This window comes from Sus scrofa, chromosome 10 (genome assembly GCF_054392235.1).
Source record: "Sus scrofa isolate SSC_HxYL_T2T_F1_AM1 chromosome 10, Sscrofa_HxYL_maternal_Yorkshire_Landrace_v2.0, whole genome shotgun sequence".
Classification (NCBI taxonomy): Eukaryota; Metazoa; Chordata; class Mammalia; order Artiodactyla; family Suidae; genus Sus; species Sus scrofa.
The window spans coordinates 3,048,505-3,064,917 of NC_139392.1; the positions used below are offsets into that span (position 1 = coordinate 3,048,505).

Sequence of the window (16,413 nt, forward strand, 5' to 3'; positions counted from 1 at the left end):
GTACAGAGGAGGAAAGACGGGAGGCTTTAATTCCTCCTTCTTGATACTGGTACACGCTTGCCTAGTCGTCTGCACCTATTCCGTTTGTACTGCGGTCATTTCTGCAGAGACAGCCTCCGTGACAACCCTCACAGAGCAGATCTCTAGGCGAGGGGTCGGAACCCATGGGTGGGAAATGACCAGTCGGCACACGGGTGACGCTGGTGCCAGCTCTGCTCTGTTCAACTGGTTCTAAGGGCATTAAGGTCAGTCTGGTTTGTGCTTCCCACACGGAAGGGTACTAACAATGGCCAATACCTTAAGCTGCTCACAATGGGCAGAAAGAAATCACAAAAAAGCACACATTATTTGATGTGTATGGATGTGAATTCGAACTGAGTCTTGAAAGGTGGGAACACCTTTTTCAGGCAAAAGGAAAACAAACTAGGGCCAGGAGATGTGTGAAGGGAGCGTGTTGAGAGGCTGCAAAGCACGACGACCTGAGTCTTGGGGAGGAAAGGGTCGAATGAGATTGAAAAGATGACTTGGCTTCAGGTTTTTACTCAATGACTCTCAAAATCATACACCTACGAGTAACAAGCACATCTTGTTGGATGTATAGATGTGTATGCTCCATTCCGGAAAAACCTGCTCAGTAAATCTGGGACAGAGGCGGAGGCATCTGCGTTGGCACCATCACACCATCCGGCCCCGCGGTGAGATGCCCCTGGACCTTCACACCACCGTCCAGTCACTTCTCAGTGCCGCTGGTCCCCGGAGGACAGGCAGGCACACTCCAGGAAGCGTGCGGGACGCGGGAGTGGGAGCGGGAAGAAGACACTAAAATGCCCCTCTGCGTGTAAATCAGGCTTTATTCACAGTTAACACGTGGGCTGACACGGACGCAGCCACTTGATCTGCATACAAGGGGAACTAGGGAGGACAGGACCCGACGGCAAGGTCCTCCCTCCCTCCTCCAGCAAAACCACGACAGACAAGGCCTCGCAGACGCCTTCCAACGTGGACAAGCGGCATAAAACATCTGAGAAACACACAGCCCGAGATTAAAGTAACAGCAGTAACAGAAGGGTGTGGGAACAAGACAATTGAGAGTCGAACTTTCTCCTAAACCTATTTTGCCCGGTTACGAGGCTAAAAATCACAATCAGAACGCTGTGAATGAGACGTTCCCATGTGGCCCAGCAGGCTGAGAACCCAACAGCAGCCATGAGGATGCAGGTTCAATCTCTGTCCTCGATCAGTGGGTGGGGGATCTGGCATTGCTGTGAGCTGTGGTGTAGGCCGGAAGCTACAGCTCTGATTCAATCCCTAGCCTGGAAACTTCTATATGCTGCATGTGCATCTGTGGGGGCGGGGGGTGGGGAGAGTCTGTGAATGAGTGAAAAAGTACTACTGTTGGGGAAAAAAATTATACTATGGAAAGAACATTTTGAAAGTGGGTATTGGAAATGTTTTGTGCTTTTGAGGTTGAAACGTGTATAATTCATACCTTCTGAAATTTGCATGTCTTCACAACTTGGAAATAATTTCCTGACCTATTACAAAATCTCCAAAACCTTAATACCTTAAAAAAAATATATTTCAAAGTGCTTCAGTGGGTTCTAGAAAGTTATCTGTCAAAAACGTCTAACTTCTGATCGGCTGCAACCAGCATCGTTCCTCTTGCATGAAGTCACTTTCCTTCGTGGGGATGAGAAAGTGCGAATGCTTTTCCTGACTCTTCTCCATGCCCGACCCGAAGTGAGGGCTGGCAGCTTAGCACCTGCCATTCCTGATGGGAGTCTTCCACAGAGCATGTCCTTCCCACGGGGAGAGAACTTGCTAGGCATGTCCCAAATGCCCACTCTATCACCAAAGGTGCTTCAAGGTGCTGTTTCAAGTTTTGGGGAGACATAGTCTTTGGACTGTGCCCCAGCCTCAAGATAAACGATCGCAGCTGGGAAGGGGATTCTTAGTTATGGTCTTTCCCTTAAGCCTGGAGTTTTCCTTCTCCCTCTTCCTCCTTTGTAAATTCCTCTTTACCCTGAAATTCAGGAACTTGAGTGTGTCCTCCAGCCTCACGAGCATCTCAGACTCCGCATCCCAATTAAGCCACTACCATCCGCAAACCTAATCCTTACCGCATCTTTCCTGTCATTAAAGCACAAACTCCATCCTTTCCAGCTATTCAGGCAAAAGCGAACCTATCGACTCTGTTGGTTACCGCACACCTTAGCCAATGCACCTGCTTTCAAAATACGTCCAGAATCTGCCCACGTGCCCTCCCTGAGACGCTGGTCCGCGCCCTTGTCCTTCCTCACCTGACTTACCGCAGCATCCTAGCGACCTGGTCTCCCTGCTTTTGCCCGTTCTCTTCAAACAGTGCACGAGAAGCCACGCCTCGGTTTCCCACGGGCGCCCAGGCCTCCTCGGAGTCCACAGAGGCCCTCGCGAGCCTGCTTCCTGCCGCTGCTTCACCTCCTCCTCTGGCCAAGGGGCCTCCCTGCCGGGCTTTGGAGGGTTCTTCAACTGCCGCTTCCCACGCGGGGCTGTTGCCCGCGATGTGACCGAGGCTGGCTCCCTTGCTTCCTTCCCACGACTGCTCCAGGGTCGGCTTCCCTGAGATGTCTCTGCCCACCTGAGTCCAGCGCAAACCCTGCCCCTACCTCACCCTGACACGGCCTGGTCACTCCGCGTCGCTTCCTTTTGTTTTGTTTTCTGTCCCTCCCTCCCGCCTGATGTCCACCTCTCCCACACGCCAAGGGAGTGGCCCGATGCGTTGCCCACCGCGTACCCCTGAGACTAAAACAGTGCCGTTCATGGCACGGAGTAGACGATGGTAAATATTCCAACGAAATGTCTGGGAGCGTCTCCTCCCAATGTCGCCTGCAGCCTATAAAGCAGGAGCCCTTTCAGACTCACGTTCACTAATGCTGCCTTTTTCCCTTACGGTTCTTTGCAGTCAACATCCTAGACTTGCCTTTGAGATGCCGCCGTCGTTGCCACGATTTCCGTCTCCTTGGGGTTTGCTCTCCCAAAGATAATTACTGCTACACACGTTTCCAGGCCGCTGATGTGGCCGTTTCCCTCCTTTCTCCACAGTTCGTGTTGCTGGGTCTTTGTTTGAATTTCTGGAAAGCTTATCTTACACACTGAATTTCCTCGTGCGCTGCGTCAGAATTAAAGCTGTCACTGATCCCCACAGCAGTTCTTTTTACAACCACCCATTTCTGAATGTTTTTCCTCTCTAGATTCTGGCTGGTTTTCTTTACACTACTTTCCCTTTGTCGCCTGTTTCCCCCTCTGGCACACATCAAGCTGGGGGACACTTGAGCGGCAATAAACCCGTGAGCAACAGAAGCCAGTTCTCAGCCCCAGGGGCTGATCAAGTATCGGGCCAGCAGGGTGCCGGCCCCACCAGAGACACGAGAAAACCTCCTCTTCGTCACGTCCTCTGTTTACACGGACCCGCCCCCGACCCCAGCCTCGTGGGAGGATGTGGGGCTGAGCCCACCCCTCGGCCACCTAGCAGGTACCCAGAGGCCAAGGTCACCTGCGGATGACAGTACTTTTCCTCCAGGTCCAGGGATCTTTGAGAGCGAGGCTCTCACAGACTCAAGCCACGTCCCTAGAATCTCGTTTAAGACGAAAGGGGCGACCAAGTTGAAAGGGGGGTGGAAAGGGGTGAGTGCAAGGTGCCGAGAAGAAGCTACGAGCTGCAGAGCCAACAGCAACGGTGCAACGCTCGTGCCAGTGCGGGAGGCCGTGGGAGCACTGGGAGGAGCAGACACTTCCCTGGCGGGTGAGAGGACGTTTAAACCCGGGCGATGGGAAGAAAGAAAAAAGAATATTCCACGCATACCTGCTGGTGAGACAGACACAGGACTGGAAGTCCAGACGAGATAAGGTCACTTCTGGGTAAAGACGGTCAGGTAGGGCAGGAACACAGCCGGGAGGGTGGGAGGAGGGAAGGCTTTGCGCTAGTACCAAGAAAAGGCAACCACCTCCCGCTAACGGCGAAACCAAGAAACAGGTTCCGGCTCAAAACGGCATCTCGCTCTAAGACTTTTCAGCCAGAGAGGACAAGTAAACTGAGGCCACAAGAGGCTCCCTCAGAAAAATCGCTGAAACCCCCAGGAAGGAAAAATGCTTCCGCCCCGGGAATCCTTCTCCCAGCCCCTCGCCTGCAGCCTGGGAACGGGGCCTGGCGCTCTCCCTTAGTGAGGAGACGCACACATCACGGGGGCAGCGACCTCGGGGGAGGGCAGGGCTCGGGTCTCCCAAAGCACTTAGCATCCTCGGCATCGAGGGCTCCAGAAGATCGAAAAGTCCAAGAACGAGCCCCCCAGGGAAGCAAACGGGAAGACAACACATGGCGAAGGCGGGGAGGCCGCCGTTAGAATTTACGCTTCGTGGCGTCCAAGGCCTCATCGTAATCTGCGCTAATAGGACAAAAAGTGTGTTTAAGGGAGACACGGAAATGACACATACCGTTTTTATCATCTTAAAATACCTGAACGTACATTCACGGGTCTCTCACTAGAACATCGCGGATTTGCTCTGCGCACGGACCCCTCAAAGCTTCTTGCTGCCATCACCCCGGCCCCCGGCCTGTGGCTGTCGTCCGTCCCCCACGCTCATTCTCAGTTACTTCAACACGCACGGTGACGACTGCGGCCTCAGATCCCCTCCACCTCCTGCTCCCACCTCGGCCACGTCCCAGGTCTGGACTTCCCAGCATCAGGATGCTACGAGCCCGACAGCGAGTGCTCACACCCCCTCCCTCTGACCCGCTCATCCTTCAGCCTCAGGTCCCGGGGCCTTTCCGTTCAGACTCAGCGTCGCGTTCCCGAAATCCAGCACCATCCCTCCTTCACTCCTTGAAGGGATAAGGTCATCACCTTATGAGTATCTCCAACTCTTTGGCCTGCTTCTACTGCCGTCAAAAGTCAAAAATCTAACTACCGTCTTTCTCTGCACCTGCAGCAAAGCACTGCTGGAGGGGGAAAAAAAAAAATCATAGCACAGGTTTGCCTTGTTTCACTTAAATGTACGACCAAACCTCCAAAAGGCTACGTCACCCCTCGAATCCTACCCTATTCTCCCACTGAGACAGACTTCTCACACCCCTTCCCAAACTCCTGTGTCCACTGGCTTAAAACTACATGAATGCTCTTTATTTTATTTCACCATCAGTTAACTCTCACATTTACTTTTTCTGCTCAGGGGTGCATTATGGAATGAAAATACATAACTGAGGGATACAAATTCTTCAAGAGAACTTTATAGTCAACACCATAAACATCCGTGAGGCCCAACGGTGCTAAAATAACTGAACGAGCCAGGAACAAGCTCACGCGATGGTCCCCAAGCTTTACACACGCTGACTTGATAAACCTTCAGACTATTCCATCTGAACGGAAAACACGTCCACGTTATCTCACAAATTTTAAAATAGATGCCATTACCAAATTTACATCTTCAACACTCTAAACTCCACGGTGGCAGTTCTGAGTATATTACTGTATTTTATCACAGTGAATGCTGTATAACCCAATGTGTTTCCATTTTTTTTTTTTTTGGGGGGGGGCAAATGAAGCACAGCCCAATAAAACATCCAAATATGATACACAGAAGTCCTCGGATGTCTTCTGTTTCATATGGCTTCAGCCCTGTTTACATCAGTTATGTGACATAAATCAACGTTCTCTAGATAAGGGTGCATTATAAATAATTCCATGCCAAAGGATCTACAGATAATCATGGGACAGACTCTATCTACACAGACTTCTCTAGAGCTCCTTTTAATGGTTTCCACGGTCATTAAGAAAATGGAGAGGAAAAGCCTTTTAACCCCCCATAAATGTTGATCATTACAGGATTAAATATAAAAGGAAAGTTTTAGAAAATGAGAGAAAAAGAGCTTATTTGGCAATGTGCCGTTATTTATATACTAGCACCTTCGAGCCCTAAAAAAATTCAACATTTACAACTCATGCTATGGCTACTTTAGTGATGCGAAAACTCACCCAAGAACAGACGATCAAAGGAACAGAAAGCAGAATAAAAGACATATTTAGCAGGCACTTATGAACCGGAGGGAAATTAACCTCAAACATGGCCCATTAAGCTCTTCATTAAAGAAATTCCGTTGCAGAAGAGTCCCGTGACTACTGGCACCACAAATATGCTGCTGCTGCGAAGGATCTGATTACGAGGGAGGACAGTTTGTTTTGAGACTATGTGACAATCAAGATGCTCAAACTGTGGAGATAATGCAATTTACCAGGACACCCTCGTAGTGCCATTGCAAGGACAGAGGCTGTGACCACAGCCAAGGTGCAATTCAGCTCGGCGGCAGCACGTACCTGCTGCCTTTATGAAGAGTTACGACGCTCCGTATTATTTCATTATCAGAAAAAGGTGACTAGAAATGTACTTTCGGTAGTTTTCAAAGTCAAAACTTAAATTGTGTTTACTTCCAAAACAGAAGAATACTATGCCAGAAAAGTCTCATGAATCATCTCACGCAAAGGCTTTCATCATCCACGTCCTACCCTACAATCCAGCTTCCGCCCTCTCTGCTGAATGGGATTTTTCTGGCTGGGAGAATTATGGCTGGGCAGTCCTCAGGACTCTTTAAGGTACCTCAAAATGTTTTCCTCCCAATTAAACCTGAAACTTAAAAATCCACTGAGAATAAATCAGGATGAGTAGAATACTCTATCACATTACACAGTCCAACTTTCAACTCCATTTAAGAACCACTTTCTTGAGAGATAGTAAAATTGGTGGTTAAACCATTATTTAGAGTGCCTACACCATGTACACGAACTGCATTACATTTTGAGCGCTATAATCAAACTTGGAGGTTAAGAGGCATTTAGTAAATTCCAAGTGGATGGAAATGGAACTCAGTGGCAAACAAAATTCTCAGAGAGATAAGATCATTTACTTGAATTTGACATAGTATCACCCCACTTTTTCAATTTTGGCAATAAAACTAGTTTTATTTCATTGGCTTGACTCATTTAAATGGCACACATTTAGTTATAACTCCCAGGATAGTCTTATAAACACTATCTAAAGTAATACATAAAAGCCCAAACAGATCAATAACCTGAAGGTGTTATTACCCCATTACGCATTTACTAAATATAAAAAATTCCTTATACATCTATTACACAGTTTTAATTTTTCCTTAGTTATTATTCCAACACATTAATATAGAAACCATGCTGGGGTCAATATATATCCAAAGGAGGTAATGAATCGGCCAGAACACACAGGACGCGGCGTTTCAAAATTTCCAACTCAAGCCCTAAGTCAAACTCAGTCATTCTCCCTTATTTATTTCTCAAGTTAACGCATCACGGTTAGAGTATCGGGCTGAATGTCAAACCCAAGGGCATAATAAAAACTCAGTGAAGTCATATTAAGGCTAATGAAATTAACCCTATTTTTCATGTCTCCTTTCCTTCTGACCAGCTTCTGTCATTGTTCTCTTTGTCATATTATAGAATATATGGTTGTTGGACTCCAAGAATTTTACCAACTCATCAGTCTGACATCTGAGACCTACGTAACAGTGATCTGGCAAAGTGGCACCGCCGTACGTCTCATCATCACTGTCTCCACTGTTAACACCAACAGAAGGCAACTGTTAGTGACACACAGGAAGAAATACGGCACCTAAATACCCTCGCCGCCCCACCCTCCAAAGAACAGTGTCATCACCTTCACGGCATCAGGAGTCACAAAATTTTTATTTAGGAAAAATATTTCCTTCAATGTTTATTAGATAAGGAATTTGATTTAAATGAATAATTGACTTTTACTTTCCTGTGCAGACCAATTAAAAAGGACGCCTCTTCCCTTCCATAAGCAAAGTCTATTTGTCTACTTCTGCACAGCAGATGAGAAATGCTTTACTTCCTTCTGCTTTAGAATTAATGACGAAGTGGTCCTCGTTATGAATCGGTTATTTCTCTATATGGACTGTTGTCACGCTGCTGTTAAAAAAAAAAAGTTAGGAAAGGATATGGACACGTGGGAAACAAGTCATAAACTACAACACCAGTTTATAATGAAATATATTAAACATTGTTTAAATATTAAACAGCAAAATATTCCTGTATTAAATAAATAAGACTTGAATTTGTCATGTGGAACGACAGGCCAATACCACCAAGAACAGGGACAGACAGCCTAGCGCAAAAGGCGACCGCGAAAAGAAAAAAAAGAGGAGACAACATTTAATACTGGTACTGTTTTCATAAGGAAGTTAAACCAGTGATTCTCAATCCTTTTCAAACATAAAATTACCTGGTCTCATCCCAAAGTAAATGAGAAACAGGATTCAGGCAACGGAATTTTTTAAAGGTCCCCAAGTGATTCTAAGGTAGAGTCAGGGTTGAGAGCTGCGGACTGAAACCCACCAGCTTCCTGCTGTCACCTGACTCAGAAAGGTGTCGGATGAATAAAGAAGGGGAGCTTTCTTTTAACTGGCGGGACAACACAAGGGTGTCTCCAGTTACCTATGGCTAAGTTTAGTTTATCAATGTGTACTTCACTTCCACGAAAATATTGGCATAGGACTCTGCATTCTCTCTTATTCTGCATTTTTAAGCTCCAAGACCAAGGAGAGTCAAAGTACTTTTTTGTAATAAATCAGTTACACTGAAAAGCCATCAATCCTTCCTGCACATACATATTTATTGAACACCTACTATGTGCAAGGCACTGTCACAGGTGCTCCTACAGGACCTGCAGTGACAGAGAACCAAGAGTGATTGGCTGAGAGCTTTTTTTCCTTAGAATTAATGACTATAAAATGAATCACACCGACCTAAATAAGGGAATAAACTTTCAAAAAGGGGTGGGGGGGGTAGACAAAGAAAGAAGGTACATAACCAAGGGTCTGATTTTAAAATACATGAAATAGCATATTTGTACTTTTCCTCATGTTATTTCCAGAGCCTCTGAATACATGTAAGGCAAATTCAAGATAGAAAAATAAACCCTGTTTAAAGTAGATGTTCCCAATTTTAACCACACTCTGTAAAAGTAAATTTCATACATAAGTATAAATACTAAAAATCTTTATAGAAAGGTAGTTCACATCCACTCGTAGTAGTCTTAACAAGTAATCTTACATTAAAATATTACAGATTCTAGTCCTTGACTATTTCATCATGGAGAAAGTTTATACAATACATAATTTATTCTGAAAACAGATTTATGTGCTGAGAAATTCTAATGTGAACAAATTTGATTTTTCTTTTATTTTCAAGAAGAGAAGATGCAGAGAAGGGAAGAAAGAGGAGGCAGAATCTGTTCAAACCTTATAAATATCCTAAAACCTAATAAAACGGTGACTGCTTTTCTTCCCTAAGAACCTAGTGAATTCCAAATGCATAAATACTTTTTCTATTCATTATTGGCATGGACTTCTGTGGTTACTTTAAAAATAAATAATAAGTGCTTCTCATTTTTATGATAGCATTAAATTTCAAAATGAGGCTAGGTAATGTCAGCTTAACACAAGGAGAGGCTAAATGTTTACAAAAAAATATGTTAACCTAAGAGAGATTACTGGCGGGGAAATGACCTAAGATTAATGACCAGCGACGATTCTAGTGGCAAAAACTCTTCAGGGGAGTAAAGGCTCCAAGCTGCCCTTAAGGAATAAAAAGGGGGAATCGAGACTCAAGAAAAATGCTCATTCATTGTATCCTGGATGCAACACTCTGTCTAAAGCACAGAAGTAGTAAAATATTTTACTAAGTTAAAATATAGGTTTTATATTTTATATGATATTGAATACGCACATAAAAATACCAGTGTTTTTTTTCTTGCTTCTGTTCAGACACTTATTTAAGCAAATGTGTTCTTTGGTGTCTGGAAGAGTTTATCAATATTTAAGGATAACGGACGGTAAGAACGTGCCTAGAAACAGAAGACTCCAAATCCTATACCATATAAAGAAAGAATCAAAGATGGACTCATGAGAAAAGATAGTTAAAATTTGCACTGCAGTAGGACTAATACATTTCGTTCCCCCAAATCATACTCTGGCTCCCAAAATAAAAAGTACTATAGCCTATGAGGTTTTCAATCTGTGTTGTGAGATTTTCAAGTGGAAAGATATCACAGATAGAAATCTATCATTCTAAGTTTTAAAATTACCAAAGTCAGTGAGCAGGATGTACATTCATTAGATGTATTCATTATAAGTAAAGAAGTCTGGAAAAGCCCAACAGTTCAACCAAAGCTGAAGAATTGTTCTTGATTTTTCATTATTCCTTCTTAAATAAAGACAAAGTATAGATATAGTACACATACAGGTTGACATTTTGATTCATTCAAAATAGTCACATCCCTTTGCTTGGTTTTGGAAGTTTCAGAGACTAAAATTTAATACCATTCATAACATAGTATTTTCAATAAAAGGAAGTATAGAGCAATGAAAAATCAGAAGCAAGATGGCTTAGAGAGCCTTATAACCTCTAAATATACACACATTTTGTAACCTGCATTTATTTTCTAAAGAAACAAATTTTAAGTAATGCTAATATAACCAATGGAGAAAAAACTTCTATCAAAATATACAATTTCCATTACAGACTAAAAGGCTAATATTAAAAAAATAGTTATAAGCCAAAAAGTTTGCTTATATGGATGACAGGCATCACCCCTTTGAAGCATAAATCATCAAATAAGGTTTTATAAAAGATCGATCTGTAACCTTCTTCATTTGTAAGTTCTTGATAAATTCATAAAGCTTGAGTCTCAGTCTTTAGATCAAGGTATATCCATGCTTCTTAATCCAGATTTCCAGAAAGGGAGGAAATCAAGTAATTCAGAATCTCAAATGGGATTTGTGCTTTACCATGTACCTGGAAAATATTATAAGAGATTATGAGTATAGGGATTCAAGAATTCTTAGAATATTACGTGTAAAAAATAAGTTAACTTTTTTTAAAAACTTAAAGTCAACAGTGGTACCGGATGCTTTTGCTTCCTAAAAAACAGATATTGTAATCTTTGGTAATAGAAGGGTTTCTGAAGTAAGCTGGAAAAAAATCTTCTGATTAAATTCTATAATGTAAGAGCTTCTGGCTAGAATAATGAATGTTTCTCTTTAAAATATTATCAGTTATAACCACTGGGTTACCTCAATCATCTCTGATCTTGAGGAAACCCATAATATGCAGTGAGAACAAGAAAGTTACAGATTTTAAAGAGCACCTCAAATAAGAGCAATAGATTCAGCAGTCTTGTGATCATACGTTGTTGTTAATTTTCAATTATACAACTGGTATTCTTGTAAAAGGCTTTGAGAACTCAATTTATACTAGTAATTAAGATAAATTTAAAAAACTGAATTCCTTTCATGAGCTACCAGCTACCCGTAACTCCAGTCCAGAGACAGAGACCTTTTGGTACTGCCAACAAACGGAGACACTTAATCCAAGTTCCTTGGATAGACAGGAAACAAGGTTCAGAAAAGTCACACAGTCCATTAGAGCCAGATCCCAAAATCAGGACTAAAACGGAGGTCTTCTGATTCAGATTTCGTGTTCTTTCTACGGAGCTAGAAGCCCTTTCTCCGTCTGCTTCTCAAGCCACCGTAACAAAGATACTCATCCGTTCCCTACCTCAGATCAGCACCAACAACGGGCAGTGTTCAAAAAGAGGAGCTGAGGACATGGTCCACGGCTGCAAGGAACTTAACACCCGAGGAGTCAGGAAAACTACACAATAAGGCACGAAGTAACCGCATTTTAGGATCAGAATTACCTATCCAGTGTCTCCCAGAATCGTAAGAAAACGGGTCTGTCCAGGTGGCGTTTGTGGTAGCTGAGTTCCAGCACTGTCACGTCCCACTTCTGAACGTTCGGATCCAGGCGAACTTCGTCATACTTGAGATGGAAGGCTTTAACTACGTGGGGAGAAATGCTACTTTATTGTAACTGTAATCAAGATTATAAAAATATTTTATTAAAAAAAACAGACATTAACCAAAAAAAAAATTTTTTTTAAATGTCAACCTTTCTTCCACCAGTCAAAGCTGTATCAGAACCAAAATCTTTGAAATAAGGCTAAGCACTGGTATCCCCTAAAACAGGCAATTCAACAAAAATTTACTGAGGCTTATACATGCCAGCCTCTCGGGACTGAGATGAAGAATAAGGCAAGATAAAATGCACATGACCCAGTGAGGGGTAGTAAGAAAAAGAATACTGCTGAACAGAACAGTGAAGGTACTAGAGTCTCATACGAACACAAGAGAGTACCTTACCCAGACTCCGGAAATCAGAAACGGCTTGGAAAGGTGGGGTGGAGTAAAACCAGGCAAAACACTGAACAAAAGTGACCTGGTTCACAAGAAGAGCATGCTCAAAGAGAAAATGGTTTAGCCTAGGAACTGAAGAAATTTCACGCATCATGCAAAGTGACAGAAGGAATGAGTCAGAGGTTACAGACGGAGAAGTTCAGAGCAATGCTGGCCTTGTATGGCCTGAGTTTGGACTTTTATCCAAGAGCCATGGAGAATCACTGCAGGCTGAGTGTTTAGCAGAGACTAGTGGTACCACACAGTAACCTAGAGGAAAGAGGACAGATTTGCTCAGTTCAGTAAAAGACAGACACAGATATGACACGAAAGATGCAAGAGACAATTAAGGAGTGAAAACTAATGGGACTTGGAAAGAAATGGTGAAAAAGGAAAGAGACAAAAACTGGAAGGCCTCTGGAGAAGGCTCCCTGGGAGCAGCTATTCACATGATATAAAAAGAGTCTAGCAAAGATCTGGAAGAAAAGGGCTTCAGGCAGAGGGAACAGACGGCACAGAGGCCCTAAGGCAGCAGCAAGCTTGGAACGCCCACAAACAAGAACAACTTTTGTAGGCAACGTCTTATACATAGAGCCTTTTTAGCTGCGGTCAAAACAAACAAACAAGAAAAATCGGAATGTTATTCCAAATGGGATAAGAAACTACTAGACAGTTTGGAGCAGGAAGGCGAAATTCTCTGATGTTCATTTTCAAAAGCTACCTCTGGTAGTGGGCAGATAGAAGACTCTAGGACAGGAGTTCCCATCGTGGCACAGTGGCTAATGAATCCGACTAGAAACCATGAGGTTGCAGGTTCGATTCCTGCCCTTCCTCAGTGGGTTAACGATCTGGCATTGCCGTGAGCTGTGGTGTAGGTGGCAGACGCGGCTCGGATCCCACGTTGCTGTGGCTCTGGCGTAGGCCAGTGGCTACAGCTCCGATTTGACCCCTAGCCTGGGAACCTCCATATCCCGTGGGAGCGGCCCTAGAAAAGGCAAAAAGTCAAAAAAAAAAAAAAAAAAAGAAGACCCTAGGACAAAACCTCCTAACAGGTGCGTGCTGAAGAGGTTAACAGGTGACCTTAAAATGCTGACTCTGAATCCTTCTCCTTGCTCATCTACCTGGACCATCCTCGCAGGGTTTACTGCATTTGTAATCAGTGCGTCATCAGTGCGAGAATTAGTTTTAACCTGTGCACAGGGAAGATGAAAGTTAACTTTTCTTCCAGTTTTTAAACTTTTTCCCTAACATGTAAGATATGACTGCTACTCTCACCATTATCATCTAGTGTCAGGGGTTTTGCAAGAGAAAACAACTGACTGTTACTTTTTGTGACAGCTACCTTATCAACTGCCTGCTCCATACTGCTTGCAGGCTACTGGCTTTTGATGTTAACAACTATTCAAGGTCTAATTCTTGATGCAAATCCAAAATAAAACACTTGTGCCCCCAACCCCCAAAACACATAAACACCATGACAAAATCATTTGCTTTTATAAAGGTCTCCTCATTGAACAATTAATTATTCATTTTTAACTTAATTCAAATTAATGAATTTAAACCATTTTATTAAAGGGGCTATATGTTACAGATTCAAAAAATCCATTTTCAACACACTTATTATTTATACATGTAAAAAATATTTTTTAAGTTTCTTTAAACTTTTTTTGGTTTGTTTGTTTGTTTGTTTTGCCTTTTTAGGGCCACACTTGTGGTACTTGGAGGTTCCCAGGCTAGAGGTCGAATCGGAGCTACAGCTGCCGGCCTACACCACAGCCACAGCAACGTGGGATCCAAGCCACGTCTGTGATCTACACCACAGCTCACGGCAATGCCAGAACCTCAACCCACGGAGCGAGGCCAAGGATCGAACCTGCGTCCTCATGGATCCTAGTTGGATTCATTAGCTGCTGAGCCATGAAGGGAACTCCCTCTTTAAATTTTTAAATTAAATGAAGTCAGTACTTCAATACTCTCCGTTCTGCTTAATACATATTTCTCTCTTCTAATCTTCTCAGTATGATTTGCTTTAAATCATTCTTAAAAACACATGAGCTATAACTTCTGAAATTATTTATCTAAAGCCATAAAGGCCTACTACAGTCACCCTTAACTAATTCCAATAGATTTAGTTTGTAGACCACTTATTTTTTCAACAGAAAACATAAATTTTTAAATTAAAACTGGAACACCAGAGTCCAGAAGGTTGAAGTCACAAATGAGGATACATAAGGTTTCTCTCATCATACAAAATATTTTATTAGCATGAAGCAAACTTATACCAAGATATGCATTATCATAAAACATCTTTCTTACTCAGGAAAAAAAAAAATTTTTTTTTAAACCTTAGCAAAAACAGAAGAAGTCAAGCTCTTTCCTAAGAAGCTAGTTATCTGGGGGCGATGAGCACGAAAGTGAAGCCCACAGTTCAGAACTGTTCACTTTCTGCAAACTGCCTGAATGTTGTCAATGCCTTTTTTTTTTTTTTTTTTGCAGGAACAAAGAAGGAAAAGAAATAGAAAAGGCGCTCTTGAATAATATTTATACATACAGGGTGGTTGTGTCAAATGACAAAGGGGCAACATAGTACAGATTACGGAATGAAAACATTCTGTCAATGACAACTGAAATATCTGAAGAAATCATTATTAAAAAATCCTGATCAACAAATGCATGTAGCTACTTCAAGCACAAAAAATTAATATTTTTAAAAAGCTACATCTAGTTACAAGCTCAAATTTCTCATAATTTTGAAAAGATTTTATTAGGCAATTTTGTACAATGCAATATTTAAAATCTTCTCTGAACCTTTGAATTGTATTTTATGCAATATGAAAAAATAAAATTTTTTTTACCAAGTACCCCCAGGTCCTCCCCCTAAGCTATAGAGATACTAACGTATTCCATGTGGGTTACACGGTCAAGGTGGGATGAGAGAGGGAAAGAGCAGAAGCAAGGAGACCAGCTAAAAGCTAAGACATCACACATTTCTAAATTCCTGGCTTAGGCAAATTACTAAAAAAAAGGAAAAAACTAAATGAGGAAAAGCAGCAGCTTCAGGAGGATAGAGAGCAGAAGACAACAGACTCCTTTGGCAACAGGCTGAGGCTGAGGTACCCCTGGGGCCTCGCGGGGCATTATCTGGTCATCAGCGAGACAGCAAGCTAGGGACCTAACTCTTCGAATCAGAGGATGTAGGTGGTAACTGAAAGCTATCAGATCTCCTTGAGAGCGTATCTGTAATTAAAGAAGAAGAGAAACAGAACGTATACATGTCGTTGAAAGCCAGAGGAAAAGCAGCTAGAGAGCCTGAGAAAATGTCACACGCCCTCGGAAGAGAACATTTAACAAAGGAGGAAAAGTATCGAGAGAATAAGATTCTGAAAAGGAGATCAGAAGTATCCAATATTTGGGTCACTGCCGAGTCGGGTGGGAACAGTTCAGAGGGAGCGCAGGAGTCGCCAAGCAGAGGGCGAGCCAGTAGGACCATCCTTTCAAAGGCTTGGCTGCAAAAGCAAAGGAGAGGGAGCTGGGAGAAAAGGAGAGGCAAAGAGGAAGGGCTTTGTTTTTAATATTTCATTTTAAACGTTGCTAGGTAAAGAAGGAAGGGTGAAGAGAAAGAGGATAACTCACTGAAGAAAATCAACCTCAATGACTTTTTAAAAACTCTCTATGTTCTTATCTAAATTTCGGCAGACAAACAACCTGAACAAAACAACAATTAAAACACTCAGAGTTCCCACCGCAGCGCAATGGAAACAAATCCAACTAGGAACCACGAGGCTGTGGGTTCAATCCCTGGCCTCGCTCAGAGGGTTAAGGATCCGGTGTTGACGTGAGCTATGGTGTAGGTAGCAGACATGGCTTGGACCTGGCATTGCCATGGCTGTGGTGCAGGCCAGCAGCTGTAGCTCCGATTAGACCCCTAGCCTGGGAATCGCCATATGCCCTGGGTGTGGCCCTAAAAAGACAAAAGACAAAACAAACAAAAAATACACTCTTACATTCTTAATGAAATGTAGAGATCATTTATATCTTGAAGACATTATCATCATTTTTTATGACAGTGCCACTCAATAAGGCAAGTAAAACACAAC

The 16,413-nt window shown here is 43.0% G+C and overlaps 1 protein-coding gene across 1 annotated transcript in view; it reads right to left on the reverse strand.

Annotated features, from left to right (window-relative positions):
• Positions 1 to 7,726: 7,726 nt before the first annotated feature.
• Positions 7,727 to 16,413, reverse strand: part of CDC73 (cell division cycle 73) — a 92,929-nt gene continuing 84,242 nt past the window's right edge. Inside the window, exons 16-17 of the mRNA XM_021064289.2 lie at positions 11,782 to 11,923; positions 7,727 to 10,877 (exon numbers count right to left, since the gene is read on the reverse strand). Coding sequence (XP_020919948.1) covers positions 10,841 to 10,877; positions 11,782 to 11,923 — 179 coding nt within the window. The 3' untranslated portion in view covers positions 7,727 to 10,840. The remainder of the gene's footprint in view (positions 10,878 to 11,781; positions 11,924 to 16,413) is intronic.